This window comes from Halichoerus grypus, chromosome X (genome assembly GCF_964656455.1).
Source record: "Halichoerus grypus chromosome X, mHalGry1.hap1.1, whole genome shotgun sequence".
Lineage (NCBI taxonomy): Eukaryota > Metazoa > Chordata > Mammalia > Carnivora > Phocidae > Halichoerus > Halichoerus grypus.
The window spans coordinates 33,710,831-33,727,067 of NC_135727.1; the positions used below are offsets into that span (position 1 = coordinate 33,710,831).

The 16,237-nt window shown below is 39.2% G+C and overlaps 1 protein-coding gene across 6 annotated transcripts in view; it reads right to left on the minus strand.

Annotated features, from left to right (window-relative positions):
- PLS3 (plastin 3) overlaps positions 1-16,237 on the minus strand; it is an 81,705-nt gene that overhangs the window by 25,386 nt on the left and 40,082 nt on the right. For 4 of the 6 annotated variants that reach the window (XM_078065101.1, XM_078065103.1, XM_078065105.1 and 1 more), the window contains 3 exons: positions 14,070-14,153; positions 11,760-11,840; positions 696-859 (listed from right to left, as the gene is read on the minus strand). In XM_078065101.1, coding sequence (XP_077921227.1) covers positions 696-859; positions 11,760-11,832 — 237 coding nt within the window. In that variant the 5' untranslated portion in view covers positions 11,833-11,840; positions 14,070-14,153. The remainder of the gene's footprint in view (positions 1-695; positions 860-11,759; positions 11,841-14,069; positions 14,154-16,237) is intronic. The other 2 variants (XM_078065102.1, XM_078065106.1) reach the window with 1 other exon arrangement.

Here is a 16,237-nt window from a genome sequence, read left to right on the forward strand (position 1 = left end):
TCACTAGCAGCTAAGGGGTCAGGCTTTAGTAAGGAGTGCCACACGTACGCTCTCTAGGCACTGAGCATGGAACCAGGTGCTTGGAAGTAGAAGAATTAAGTCAGCCCCGAACCTTGAGGAGTATCTGATGATACTAGAGAGGAGGACGAAAATTTTAAATGCCTCCTCCAATGGACTAAAAAGATATGCTTCTAACTTTTAATTATCAAAATTATCATCCTAGAGAAAACCGTCCGGTTAAATACTACTAAGGCGAGAGTCGCAAACCTCTTTTTAATCAGAAAGTTCAACTCAGGAAGCTTCCAAGACTGTGAGTCAGGGTGTAGCATTAACATCTGGGAGCACCCTATTCCCCAAGGGAGACACCAAGGGAGACGGAAAGAGCACTTCCAGGATGGCACTTAGCACCTTGAAAAATGCCCTTTAATGAAGCCCCAGAGGAAATGGTTCGCCTTTCACAGCGAGTAGTGTGTTTTAGCTTTGATTCGGTCAGTGTTCTTTTTCTCACTTCCTTTGCTAAGATACTCTAACGGCTAAAAGAACTAACTACATTTGGTGGGATGAGAGAAATTTCATTAGTTGTAACAGTACTAATATGATACATTTAGGAACTTCATAGGACTTATTACTATAAGATCCCGCTAGACAAAGGAACAGTCATGACTCCTACTAATGGGGGATTTTCACATACTTACATAAACAAATTCATCGAAGCTTATCTTCCCATCTTTATTCCTGTCACCATCCAGCATGAGTTTTTGAATAATTTCTCTCACTTTATATCCTGGTAATGGCATATTGGCTTCCTTGAAAAGCTCATGAAGTTCATAGTCACAGATGAATCCGTTGCTGTTGAGATCTTTGTACAAAGGGAGAGCAGGTAAAAAAAAGGAAAAAAATTTAGGAGAAATAAGTTAGCCTCTTAGAGTATTCTTATGATCAGAGCATTTTTCTTCATCTGAGACTCAGTTCCTAAGCTCGCCTGAATACAGGGCTTGCTCTTCTTAGTGTTTGGTATTTAAGGTAGTTTAAAAGGGAAACACAAATTTTAACTGAAAGAGCATGGTTTTACATCATGTTTCCTATATTTTAAAAACAGTGTATAAGTAGCTTCACTTAAATATAGCATCCCTAATACTAACAAAGTAGAGTTGCCTAATAAATTATTATTCAGTCACGAAGCTGACAGGACTTTTAAGAAATAATTAATAGACTATGTACCAATAAAACACCGCCATGGTATAAAACAGTTTCTACTGTATCTATTTAGGACTTTTAAGCCCCTCATTCTTCCATTAGTCTGGTAGAATATTTTATGAATTGATGCTGATTATATTACAAAGCACACCTGAAATTAAGCTACCATCTTCAGCGCCATTTTTTTCAAGAGCTAATGTAAATAAACATCAATCTAAGACAAATATAGAGTTCATAAAAATAAATGCAGTCCTGAGTAATGCAAATGTTTACCATGACTCTATAAATAACCTTTTTATTTTTGTGCTAGGACAGTTCTAATGGAGGATGTAGTGCTGATGATGCTTAGTCTGAAACTTTTAAAAATGGGGGGGGGAAAGTGATCAATGACCAAAAGTTAATTTACTGGGAAAGAGGGCTAACGTCCTAAGGGTTGTAATCTCTTGGGCATATTTTTTTAAGTAAAGAAAACTGGACTTTCACCAGCAATTTCAAATACCTACTGTTCAACAACGCCTTTTATTCTTTAGGTCCCCACTGAATTTCATACATAAATTTAATTATTGCAATAAAAGGATACAATCTCAATAGAGAAATGACTCAAGATAACCACAGCACTGTTCAAGAAAACGTATTGTGAAATTAATCTATTTGATACGTTACTTTAAAACGATACTGGGTACTGTTCTTGAAATTGGGGATGCTGCCACCAACAAAAGAGAAGTCCTGCTGTCTGCGAGCTCACATTCTCCACGAGCTCACATTCTAATGACAACTACTAAGCAAATAACATATAAGGTGAGGTAGGACTATAAAATATAATATAATGAAATATAACATAAGTGCTGTGATGAAAAATAAAGCAGGAAAAGGGGGGTCAGACTGGGGGCTATTTTGCCCCCCAGGGAACCTTCAGAAATGTCAGGAGACATTTTTGGTTGCATGACTGGGGGCCAGGGTGAGGGATGGTGTGAGGATGCTCCTGGCATCCAGTGTGCAGCCTTGCCAAATACCTTACAATGCATATGACCCCCTCCTGCGATACAGAATTACGTAGCTCAAAATGTCAGTGGTCGAGGATGGCCACTTTGACAAGGTTATATTTGAATGAAGACTTACGTGAGGTAAGGGAGCGAATTGTGTGGCTATCTGGGGGGAAGACATTTCAAGTAGAGGAAAGAACAAATGGAAAGTCTGTGATATGGAAGAGTATCTGGTACGGTTTCAGAACAGCAAAGATCCAGTAGGACTTGAGCAGAGTAAACAAAGGAGAAAGTAAGGGATGAGGCCAGGGAGCTGATCACGTATACTCTTACAGGTCATGGAAAGTACTTTGAATCTTTTTTTTTTTTTTAAGATTCCACTTATTTATTTGAGAGAGAGACAGAGGACAGAAAGAGCAAGAGAGAGCAAGAGTGGGGAGGAGAGAGGAAGCAGGCTCTCCACTGGGCAGGGAGACTGACCCTGGATCATGACCTGAGCCGAAGGCAGATGACTAACCGACTGAGTCACCCAGGGGCCCCATGGATCTTATTCTAAGTGTGATCTAAGTGTAATTCATATTAGCCATTTTTTGTCAACTATTAAAATATTAAATATCCTATATGAAATCATTTCCCCAATATTTTGAGGGCTGATGAAATTCTATATTTAATTTTAATGAAGTGTACTTCTAGAGTCAAACAAATATACTCTTAAATGTAATTGGCACATTTAAACCTACTGATTAGAGTATCTATACTTCTAAAACATCATCCTCAAACTACCCCAAACTTCTGAAAATCACGAATATTTCCTTCGACAAAGAGCACTTAATTTCCCTAGGGCACATCTTTACTTTCTTTGCTTTGAATTAATAAAAGGCCATACATCAAACACTTTACTAGTTAAGTGTTTATATGCAGAAATCAATCCAGCAACAACATCTGCAATTGCTAAAAAGAACAAAGTGATCCACATGGTACCGTGGCAGGATTTTAGCAACTTTTGATGAATGAAATTCTTGAGTTTAAATATACCTCCTCCCATGCATAAACCAATCTGTTTCTCCCGTTTTATTTAAAAAAGTTAAAATAGAGGGGCGCCTGTGTGGCTTAGTCGGTTAAGTGACTGACTCTTGATTTCAGCTCAGGTCATGATCTCAGGGCTGTGAGATCAAGCCCCACATTGGACTCCGTGCTGGGCGTGGAACCTGCTTAAGATTCTTGCTCTTTCTTTCCCTCTCTCTCTCTCTCTCTCTCAAAAAAAGAAAAGTTAAAATAGAGCTCGTTACTAGGGTGTAAGTGTGGCATAGTGAAAGATACACAGCATAATTGAAGGGATACAAGTGGGAGTAATGTGATATAGGATTTGCATAAGTCACCTCTCTAGGTCTTCATTTTCCCATCTGTAAAAGAAGTCCTTTGGATCAAATGATCTCCAAGTTCCCTTTTTGACTCTAACACACTCTGATTCTAAATTTGAGTAGCCAAGACTTCACAAACCACACACACACACACACACACACTTTTAAAAAATATTGGTGGTACAATCATAATACATATTAAAAACAAATATATAGTAATAACTTTCTGATCACTACTATATCATATTATCAAAATATAACATCTCTTCATTTTTCGATCTTTTAGGAAAAGATAGCTTATTCCTGGCCACTATCAAAACTTTGTCCACTTGGCAATTTCTGATAGAAAAATATTTTTTAATTTTTTTTTTTTAAAGATTTTATTTATTTATTTGACAGAGAGAGACACAGCGAGAGAGGGAACACAAGCAGGGGAAGCAGGAGAGGGAGAAGCAAGCTTCCCGCGGAGCAGGGAGCCCGATGCGGGGCTCGATCCCAGGACCCTGGGATCATGACCTGAGCCGAAGGCAGACGCTTAACAACTGAGCCACCCAGGGGTCCCGATAGAAAAATATTTTTAAGGGGTGCCTGGACGGCTTAGTTGGTTGAGCTGCTGGCTCTTGATTTTGACTCAGGTCATGATCTCAGGGTCCTGGGATCGGGCCCTGTGTCGGGCTCCACACTCAGCATGGAGTCTACTTGAGGATTCTCTCCCTCTCCCTCTGCCCCTCCCACTCATGCTCTCTCTCTCTCAAATTAATAAATCTTTAAAAAATATTTTTAAATGTATTCTACTTTACCCTGACTTCTGAAATGACGTATCTGAGCATAATTTAATCTGTGATTGACTCCAGTTTTGACATAGCATAGAACAGGGGCTTAATTGTTCTTTTTGTATTCTCGGTGATATAACAGAAGCAGAAGGCAGAGATTTTTAAAATAAATATTGGAGAACTGTGAATTCAAAACTACATGAAACTGACCACAGCGCCCAGAGTCTAGTCCATTTGGCAGTTTATTAGCCTTAGGTAGAATAGAGGTGTAGGCAATGGGGAGAATTAGCATTTGCATGAGCCCTCTCTGAAATAACCTCTGTTGGGCATTAATTAGAAGACAGCTCACTGATGTGATTAAAAGATGCCAGGAAGTACCCATCCTAAAATATAACTAACATAAAATAACCACATGTGGAAACTCCATTTTGAAGTAAGAGTAGTAATAAACAGATGTTGTTAATAACTGACAGGATCATTTTAAAGGGGGTTGGAGGAGGAAGACTTGGTCAGTACACAGCAATCTTCCTTATTAGGTTGCAAGACTCTTGACAAAGACTCTTCTGAATCTTTTGATCTCCACCCCAATACGTGGCCCAGTACCTTGCATATAACAAGCGATGGGGAAAAAAACAATTTTTGTAGGACCATTGATTCTCAGGTATTAACCAGGAAAAGAATTCTCTAATCTAACAAGCATTTTAAAAACAGAATTAAACAAACAATAAGGAAAAAAAATACAGAAATAGCACTAAAAGACCGAATGGCAATTCACCAGGAAACCATAACGACAGAAATATCCCTTAAATAACATTCAATCTCATTCCCTTTGTTCTAATCCTGTCCCCACCCGGCGGCCTTCAGATCTGTAATTTGGTTTTCTAAGTGAACACACCCACCGAGGAGTACCCAAGTAGACAACCAGTGATGGCTTGTTCTCCTGTTCTAAATGTAGAAACCTGCTTTGTCTGTATTAAGAAATACCGCGTGCACTTGTTTGGCGGAAGGCAACCTCCAGAGCAAGCGTAGCACCTACTCCGTGGCAGGCACTGAGCTAGATACCAAAGACAGAAATTAATCGGAGGGACTCTCTCTGGTTCTTACTTGAAACTGTGGCTTTTAATGGAATACCTAGCTATCCACTACCTCTCCCGAGAGGGGAAAAGAATCATTGAACATATGCATCTAGTTTTACATATTTTAAAAGTTTTACCTACTCTGCTATTTTACCATATTTTATCAGCAGATCGAGCTCGTACTACCTCCCCTAATCAAAGACATTTTAGTGTCAGTACTAGTAAATTATAGCCAGCCTTTCTTAGCACTCCTAAATCATATCTTTTTGAAGACAACAATTTCAATTTCAATAAAAAGGCAGAGGGAGCCTAAAAAGGCAGCTTGCAATTAATTTTACAAAATCTCCCAGCTGGAAAAGTACTTGAAAGACAAAATAGGGTGCAATTATTTTTAAAGAGTTTTATGCTAATTTTATTTCCAATCCCCCCCCCCCGCCAAAACACACACACACACACACACACACACACACACACACACATCCTTAAACTATTATCAAAGATCTAACACGCTGTGCTTTGGAAAGCCAGAAAATGAGATAGCACAATGGCATTTTAGAAAGCTTCCATCTTATCAGTGACATTATTAACCAGGAGCCCAAAACGAGCTTTGGCGCTGATCTTTTTCTATTCAGAGTTTTGACACAAACATGAGAATTTAATAATAAACTGACCCAAAAAACACAGACCTAGATTGAAAATAGTTTTAACAACTGGAAACATCACAACGTTCTGGCATAATGGCAGCCCTCTATTTTCTCATTAAAGCTGCCAATATTCTGGAAGCCCTTTCTGGCTCATTTGCCACATCTTCATTAACTACACATTGGCATGGGGTCGAACAGGTTCTGCATTTTGAAGACTCCTATTTTCAACCGCCTGATAAGGTAGATACTATCATACAGCCTGGATTATCTAGAACATTCTTAATGCTTCTGTGCAAGCAAGTCTCAACTTTGGGGTTCAGAAAATATGGTCAGTAGGAGTCAACATTAACAAACGGCAGGAAAAAAAGAAACTCCACACACCTCCCCACTGAACAAAGTTCCCGCAGAAAGTAAAGAGCTGAATATTCAGTCCATTGACCAAGTGTTCTTCTTTTTAAAGAAAAATCACAACACTTAAAAAAAAAAATCACTAACAGGCTCCCAGTGCTGCACCCGAGAGGCCTTTCATCAGAAAGGAACCAACTGTTTGTAACAACAGATTCCCTCTGTCACTCTGTCTCTGTGTGTGTGTGTGTCTCTCTCTGATGACACATGTAGGTTCACATCTGCATTCTGTCTTAAAAGAAACCCCATTATGCTTTTGTACCAAGTATTATTTTAAATGCCAGTTAACTCTCTCAACACCCTCCCCCAAGTAACCTTAAAGTAAATAAACTCATTATACAGCCGTGTTCCTGCAGAAGTTTGAATCACACCAAGAATGCATATCCTTAAAAGGAAATGTTTTCCCTCCCCTTGCATCCTGTTATTTAAGCTATTTTAAGTACTTGTCTGGAGAAAGCTGAGCCAGAATTCAAGTGGTTTTGATTTTAGCTGTTGTACACTGCCCATGTCCAGGTGGTATGAGGCACAATCTATCACTTCAAATGCATCTTTTGGGGTGCTACTTCGTCTTTTAATCTGACAGTAAGAAAGACTGGGATTTCCTTTGACACCCAGGTTGTGTGTGTGTGTGTGTGTGTGTGTGTGTGTTGCTTTAACCATCCTTGAATCTGTCTAAATCCAGTGTCTCTCTTTATAAAGAGGTTGCATATGTGAGTTCTCATCTGTAACACACATGCAACCTCTTTACTAACCCATCACGGACAGTGCGCATTAGGACCCAAAGAAGAAAACCAATCAAGTACAGATGCACATCCTTTCAGGAAAGCTGGGTTTAAAAGTTCCATTTAGTTTAACCAACATATCCCACAACATTTTCGCACTTAAAAAAAACTCACAAAAAGAACCTACGTGACTAACAGTAATGGATTTACACACGTGTGCGTGCACACATACACAATCTCGAATGCCCATGAAAGCACGTGAAATATTGATTTAGAAGACTCGGCCAAAAGACTTGTGCTGAAGAATTTAGATTATATTCCATCCTAAGATCTAAGCAGTAAAGTCAAGCTTTCATTAGGCACTAAAACCTTAGAGGCAGATGCTAAACATCTCCAGATGCTTCACTGAACATGAGGTTTGCCTTTCACAGCTTATACCTTTTGAGGCAGCTCATTCCAGCAAATAGAAGAGGCAGTTTAATGAGTCCCAGCTCAGGGTAGAAGTGAGGTCGCTCCCTAAGAGTTCATTCTAATCGTGGATCCTCAAAGATGGAGGTCAAGTATGGTTGAAGGCTGGGCAACATGAGAAGGCTGAAGCCAGGCGATCAAAAATGTTGTCTATCGATCCAACTCAAAATTTCCAGCAAGTTTGGCCACCAGGTCCCACCTGCTGCCACTCTCCCACTTTAAAAACACACACGCACCTCCACACACGCTCACATGAGCACATCCTCACACACATGCGCTCTTGCTCTGAAGCCCACCCATCCACACACGTGTACTTCTCCAATCTTCCACACCACCAAAACATGGTTTGCAGACCATCCCAAGACCTTCGTCTCTAATATTCCACTGACAATTAACCAGATGGCTCAGTGAAATAGCACTGGTTAGTTTATTTTTTTGGCTGGCCTATAGGTTTTATTTCTTAAGTCATAATTCAACAAATATGCACTGGTGTAGTTTTATTGAATACTAAAAAGTAAATTAAACTAAACCACTGTGACTTTCGTGGCATCATCCTGATGTGGTTTTTATGCACTACAGAATATCAAGTAATCTGAAAGAACTCAACTTCCTGAGAGGAGAAAATCACCACAACTAAAAGTTTTTGACTTCGTTTGGTGGGCAGCCACAAAGGAATATACCCACAGTATTCCTACTCATTTATGAAACCCCGTTATTCTTTTATTTCAAAAGTGCTGAATTTGTGTGTGTGTGTTTTTTTTTTAAAAGCTCAGTAGCAGTTGCTTAGGAGAGAAAAAGTCAGATGTCAGTGTTTGCCAATCTGAAAAGATTTACATTACATGAATTTATCTTTATGACAAGTAATCATCCAAATGACTTCTAACTTCCATAACAAGATTAAATTCTCAGAATGTAAAAGACGTTTCCTAGTTGGTAAAATATTTACTTCCTAAGTGTTCTGAAAGTTTTATTTATTCTTCTTTAGAAAGAACTTATGCAGCATTTAAATTAAAACGGAAACATTATGAAGTAGGAAAAAAAAAACAAAAACAGAGCCAAGGCTTCTGCTATCCCAGTGGGAAATACTAGAAACAAATGTTGAGAAAATTAAAATAATTAAATGAAAATATACTGCTTGGAGCTTAACACCAAGCAGGTGCAGAAAGTGAGTGAAAGGAGAACTTTAAATCTTAATACTTGATTTATTGCTAGTAAAGAGAATTTCAAAGCACTATTAATTGATTGGACAAAACCTATGGTTAGCGGTAATTACAGAGATTTTCCTCACACACTATGATTTTGCTGAATTTCTAAAGAGATAATCAAGGCTATTATTGTTAATAGATGGGAAAAATCACATAATGATTTCCATATTTTGTCACAACTGAACAGAGACAAAGTGGTCCTCCCTACCCTCCCCCCACCAATAAGAAAGAATCGTCCTTGACAGTAAAGTAAGTTCTAGAGCTTGTTTTTCAAATCAAGTTTCCCTGAATGAAAAAAAAAAAAATTTCCATAACACCTTTGACAGTTGCCTGAGGGCTCCGTAACTAATAACTACAAACTACAAAGATTTTAAAGGAAAAATCAAAAGATTCAGCTGGATCTTTAAACACTTTTCTAAAAGACAGACTCCACACAAGCCTTTATTATGCCAAAAAATATATATATAAATTTTATGTGCTACAACGTGATGGCCAAAACCTCTAGCAATAAATTCCACCATGATGAAAATCTTTGTAACAAAGGCCCTTTTAGTTTACAGTGGGTAACAAAGTCTCAGTACGTGAAAAGATTACATATAATTCCTTGGGATTCAGTCAATTAAATATCAATTGCGAACCTAACATGCGTACAACACTGAGCTAGATACTGAATGATATGCAGGGCAGGCAGAAATCGGGGACTCCAGAATTTCTACTTAGAGCATGTAGAGTAGTAAGAGCCTGCATATCTTAGGAATGAATATATGCCTGTTAGGGACATCAATAGGATGTATGGTCTAATGTGCTGCCTTTGGGACTCTCTTCATCTACCCTAACCCCTCCAAGATGTAGGATTTAAAATAAGAGTAATTCTACGATGACACTTTCTTGCAGTCCAAGCTCTAACTGATCCCTCACTTAGTGCAATTTAACCCTGGTTCCTCCATGGAGACAACTGGTGAATCCTCTTCATATCATTAAAGTTTGTAAAGAGTAATGAAGCTCTTTTACCGATAAGAGTATTTCAGTTCCGTCAAGTAAACCATACTTGAATAGCTTTACATTTTAAAAAGATACTGCATACAATTATTTCCAAGATGCTTCCCATGAGAACAAGGCCTATATTCAAGAATGAGCTTTTTTGTTTTTTTTTTTTTTGAGGAAGCGAGGTAAGATTCAATAATGGCCATAGTAAGTCCTGGTCCTTACCCAAACTTCTATTCATAAAGAAACAAATTAGACTGGGGGCGCCTGGGTGGCTCAGTCGTTAAGTGTCTGCCTTTGGCTCAGGTCATGATCCCAGGGTCCTGGGATCGAGCCCTGCCTCGGGCTCCCTGTTCAGCGGGAAGCCTGCTTCTCCCTCCCCCACTCCCCCCTGCTGTGTTCCCTCTCTCACTCTCTCTCTCTCTCTGTCAAATAAATAAATAAAAATCTTAAAAAAAAAAACAAAAAACAAATTAGACTGTCCCCAACACTGAGGGAGGATTATAAGAAACAAAAAAGAAGGTTCAAAGGATATGGAATCCTAAAACAATTCTGATAAGGCTATTTCTACAGAGTAATGAGATTTAAAAAATGTTGCAGCCAAGAATTCACCTGCTGTTTCTCGTAATCAATCTTGTATCAGACTGGGTAGTACTCTTTGTTACAGCAGGTAGCGTCTATGGCCAGTTAACAGATTGCATTTTTTTTTCATACACACACAGAAAAGTGTGTTAGATTCAGGCCTATCCGTTTTTTTTTCTACTTGGAATTCTGACGCGATTGTGAACAGTCACTTTGGCTGGAGGGGGGCAGTCATTATTCTTCCCAAGGCAAGCTATAACTTACTAAACGCCTTCACAGACAATGCCGGCCATGAATGTATGGGAGTAGAGATGTACACTTCCTTACTTTTCATTAATGAGATTTGCAACACAGGTCCAAGACTTAAGTCTGATTTAAATAACAAATTATGATCTAACTTTGTACCTTTTAATCAAGGAGATACCAAATAGTAGTTTGCCTCTCTAAGCCCGTGTTGACTCATGTGAGTACATGCATCAATGATCAGTTCTCACCCTGTTTTCTTACTAGCTTCTACTGATTTGACCTGAGCAATGAAATTTGGAATGTAAATACTATAAACTGCTTCCATCGCTGCTAAATTCTAAGACACGTTCAATGAGGTTTAAGGAAAAACCAAATGGCGCGCTATGTCTTCCCATCTAATGCTGATACTAGAACGTAACGTGGGAAGGCAGAACGGGCTGCACTGTCCAAAGGCACAGAAGATCCATGAAGGCGGCAATAAAGCCAAGCCAATGGGGCAAAGGTAAAACATCATCTAATCATCATCTAACATTTTCAGGGGTCACACACCCCTCTGGGAATATGGTGAAAGCTCCAAATCCTCTCCTCAGAAAAATATGATACACAATACAATAACAACACAAAATCTGTTCAAAATCTTCAGGAGCCACAGCAGCCCCCCGCCCCCCCCCTTTAAGGACTGGTACCCTAGACTAAAAACCTTTGACCATAGTAGACAGATGTAATTAGAAATAATAGTTTAAAGTGTAGCTTCTAAAACTTTATCCCAGGGACGCCTGGGTGGCTCAGTCATTAAGCGTCTGCCTTTGGCTCAGGTCATGATCCCAGGGTCCTGGGATCGAGCCCCGCATCGGGCTCCCTGCTTGATAGGAAGCCTGCTTCTCTCTCTCCCACTCCCCTGCTTGTGTTCCCTCTCTCGCTGTGTGTCTCTCTCTCTTGTCAAATAAATAAATAAAATCTTTAAAAAATAAATAAATAAAACTTTATCCTGTTGATTTTAACTACCTTGCCCTAAGATTAATGATTAACCATTCATGTAATTTTTTAGAGAATTAACCTTCATTAGGGCCAAAGATGGCTTTAGTATAGTTAAAGCTATAAAAAACTACTTACCAACTTTTGCAAAGGCCTCTTTGAGTTCATCAAGCTCATCTTTGGAAATCTGAGTGGTAGCCATCTCCTCCATTTAAAGATCTAAGGAGGAAACCAAAAAGGTTTAAGACTGAAAGATTTTTGTGATGATTATAAGTATTCCTGTGAAATTCTCATCTTAGAGATAATTTAAACAGAACTGCGAACTGCTAAAACCATCTCAATACGTTCCCATATTTATAGCTAAAGCCATAATAAAGAAAACAAACACATGAGAAGTCATTATTTACCAAAAGTTATTCAGAAAAAAAATATAGCTCTGGATCGTCCTTTCAAGGACAAATTCTTACAAAGGAAGAACCAAGGTACTTAGCAATGACAGGAAAGAGATACATAATAGAAATCTGTGGTTATTCATGTTAAAACTGAAAGTCCAAATTTTGTGACCAAAGATTAAGGGAATATGTAACTGCTCTATTAAGCCCTATCTCTCTTTTTCTATCTTACTGGCTACTTCCATTTCTTCCAGCTTTATTGAGATATAATTGACATATAATAGTGTGTAAGTTTAAGATGTATAACATGATCATTTGATATACTAGTGTATCATGAAATGATTTACTACAATAAGGTTAGTTAGCACATCCATCACCTCACATTGTTACCATTTTTTCCCATTAAGTCACTTAAAAATCATTCAGTGTGAAGGGGCGCCTGGGCGGCTCAGTCAGTTAAACGTCTGCCTTCGGCTCAGGTCATGATCTCGGGGTCCTGAGATTGAGCCCCACGGGCTCCCTGCTCAACGGGGAGCCTGCTTCTTCCTCTCCACCACTTGTGCTCTCTCGCGTTCTCTCTCTCAAATAATAAATAAAATCTTAAAAAAAAAAGAATACAATATTCTTGATTTTGCCTCTTGGCCTACAACATTTATGATCTGGACCTTTACAGAAAAACTTTACTGAGCCCTGCAATAGAGAAAGGAGGTCTGTTTCACAATGGGTAATCCCCAAATACAAACTTATCAACAATTTCTGGACAAAAAGGCATGAAAATGATTATGCATTCTCTGGGTTTGGTTGGGTTTTCGTTTTATTTTTTTTTGGCTTTGTCTTTTTCTCAATCTTTTTTGAGGACTTTACTTTTATAGAACACTTTTAGGTTCACAGCAAAACTGAGCAGGAAGTACAGAGATTTCGGCCTCACACACCCCCTGCCCTCACATGCACAGCCAACCCCGTCATCAACATCCTCCTTTGCTACGATCGAGGAATCTACACTGACACATCATTCTCACCAAAGTCCACGGTTTACCTTTGAGTTCATTCTCTGGGTTTGGACAACTACATGATGGCATGGATCTACCGTTACAATATCAAACAGGATAGTTTCACGGCCTTAAATGTGTTCCTCTTTCAAAAAAGTACTCTATATGTTAAATTTCACGATCTATACGAAACACAAACTCTTTGCGATTGCGTATTTACCCCTTTTAGGTATTTTTGTTTTTAAAAAAAACTAGTCACCAACTCATCAAGAGAGAGCTGGGCCACACCTGTCTTTCTCACAGCCATAGTTGTTCTCTCTGGAACTTACCACAGTCCCAGGCACACAGTAAGGCACTCGATATAATAGTTCTTTACTAAATTCATCCATTCAACAACTGTGTGCCAAGCTACGTTAGATAAATTCATATTTGTATTAATTCCCTGGACCCTGACAACAGCCTTAGGAGGTAAATATTCTCCTCTTTTTTCTTATAAGACAACTTAGGTTCAGAGGGACCATGAAACTGGAATTCAAACTCAGCTTTCTCAAATCCCCGGGATGTTTTAAATTGACCATATGATACCACCACAATGCAATACACATTTCTAATGACTGGTATTTTCAAAAATTAAGTAAAAAGACCTTTATTTACTTATTTATTTTTAACCATTTTATTTTTTATTAAGTAAATCTCTACCCCCAACGTGGGGCTCGAACTCACGTCACACGCTCCACTGGCGGGCCAACCAGGCTCACCAAAAACAGACTTTTATCTTTTTTATTTTATTTTACTTTTTAAAAGATTTTATTTATTTGAGAGAGAGCTAGAGAGAGAGAGAGAGAGAGAGAGAGAGAGAGCATGAGCTGGTGGGGGAGAGGCAGAGGGAGAGGGAGAAGCAGGCTCCCCGCAAAGCCGGGAGCCCGATGCGGGGCTCGATCCCAGCACCCTGAGATCATGACCTGAGCCGAAGGCAGATGCTTAACCGACTGAGCCACCCAGGCGCCCCCAAAAAAGACTTTTAAAAAACAGGAAACAGAACTTGCTTCTTCATAAACTTTTCTTACCTATGATGTTAAAATGTCACTAAAGAGGGAAAAACTTCTCAGTAGGTAAGTTGGGTAAATCACCTTTCAGAGTAGTCTGAGGCTCTATATGGTAAAGAAAGATCTTCAGTTAGATATGGAGTAGGCATTTTCAAAATTAAGAGTAAAAAGCTACTTTTCATGTTAAACTGTAATCTAATGGCAGTACTTTTAAAAAGTATCCTTTATTTTACTATTACGATGTTTAACACTTCTGATTACAAACATACTATATAGGATTCACTACAATTTTCTTTATATACATAAGTAGTCATATTTTCTTTTCTTTTTTTAAAGATTTTATTTATTTATTTGACACAGAGAGAGAGAGAGCACAAGTAGGCAGAGAGGCAGGCAGAGGGAGAGGGAGAAGCAGGCTCTCCACTGAGCAGGGAGCCCAACGTGGGGCTCGATCCCAAGACTCTGGGATCATGACCTGAGCCGAAGGCAGAGGCTTAACCAACTGAGCCACCCAGGCGCCCCAGTAGTCATATTTTCAATACGAAATTATTAACCATCCTCATGAACTATACCATGTAGAACAATGGGACACAAAGTCTGAAAGTGAGACTGTCTCAGAAAATCCAAAACATGTGGCCTCTCCTTTGTCTCTAAAGGTCCTTTACAGTTTGAGCAGTTTGTACATCAGTAATGATCTAAAGTATATGAGTTTAAAAAAAAGAAGACAAGTGATTTTATTCTCATACTACCATATCCCCCCCCCCTTTTTTTTTAAGATTTTATTTATTTATTTGACAGAGACAGAGACAGTGAGAGAGGGAACACAAGCAGGGGGAGTGGGAGAGGGAGAAGCAGACTCCCGGCTGAGCAAGGAGCCCCATGCGGGGCTCGATCCCAGGACCCTGGGATCATGACCTGAGCCGAAGGCAGAGGCTTAACTTAATGGACTGAGCCACCCAGGCACCCCCCTGTCTAACTGTCTTAACGAAAGCCTAAAGTGACTTCTTTTACACTGAAGGGGAGCAAAATATACCACCCCAAAATATGCCTCTTTGGCACACTGATTATTTTAAGCTGGTTATTTTTAAGAAATAGCAAACACTGGTGAAGCTCTGAAAACTGAGAAGTTAACCTTTTGTATCAAATATTTACATTCAAAAGGGAAATCTCCATTTGTCAGAGTGTCTCCCTGCTCTAACAGGAAGAGAATATCTAAATCTCTAGAAAGTCTTATTAATGGAGGAAGGCACAGTCTTAAATCTGCATTAACAAGCTTACTGTTGTTTACTGTGCTTTTCCTGGTCACCTCCCATAACTGACTCCCCACCCCCAGCATCTTCTTTTGTCTTTAGCTGAAAGTGGTATTTAAGGTGGTGGCTTCAGCCATTTTAGGGAGTTACTCAGTTTTCCTGGGTCTCTCCCATGGATACAGGAGGTATGCAGGTTATTAAACTGTTGTTTTTCTCTTGTTAATCTGTCTTATGTCAATTTAATTAGACCAGCCAAAGAAGCTACAAGGGCAGAATAAAAATTGTTTTCTCCCCAACAACACCTATAACTCACAGGAGACTTCAGGAGGCACATCCAAATAAGAATAAAAAGAACTGGAATATGCATATATCCCCAAAACAACATTTCTAGGCAAGTTGGTCCAGGATAACAGAACAGTTGAATTTAGGAGTCTCTTGCTTAAATAAACGCAATTTCATTTATTTGTAATTATTGGAAATAAATGCTCCCCTGAGGCACCTGAGCTAAATCTAAGAAGTACAAAGTCAAATTTAAGAGCCTCACAATAGATACCTTAGTTGATAAAAGTCACAGTTTTTTTTAAAAGATTTTATTTATTTGTCAGAGAGAGAGAAAGTGCGCACAAGCAAGGAGAGCAGCGGCAGAACAGGCAGAGGCAGAGGGAGAAGCAGACTGCCGGCCGAGCAGGGAGCCCGATGCGGGGCTCCATCCCAGAACCCTGGGATCACGACCGAAGCCGAAGGCAGACGAAACGCTTAACTAACTGAGCCACTCAGGCGCCCCAAAAGTCACAGTTTTTAAAGTTGCTTATATAATGCAGGCCTTTTCCCACATGAATAAAAAAAGGTTTTTTTCTTAAGACTACTAGTAGGTATTTGACGGTATCTTTAAGGAAATTAAGCAATTAAGTATTAACTTGGGGGAAAAAACAGCACATT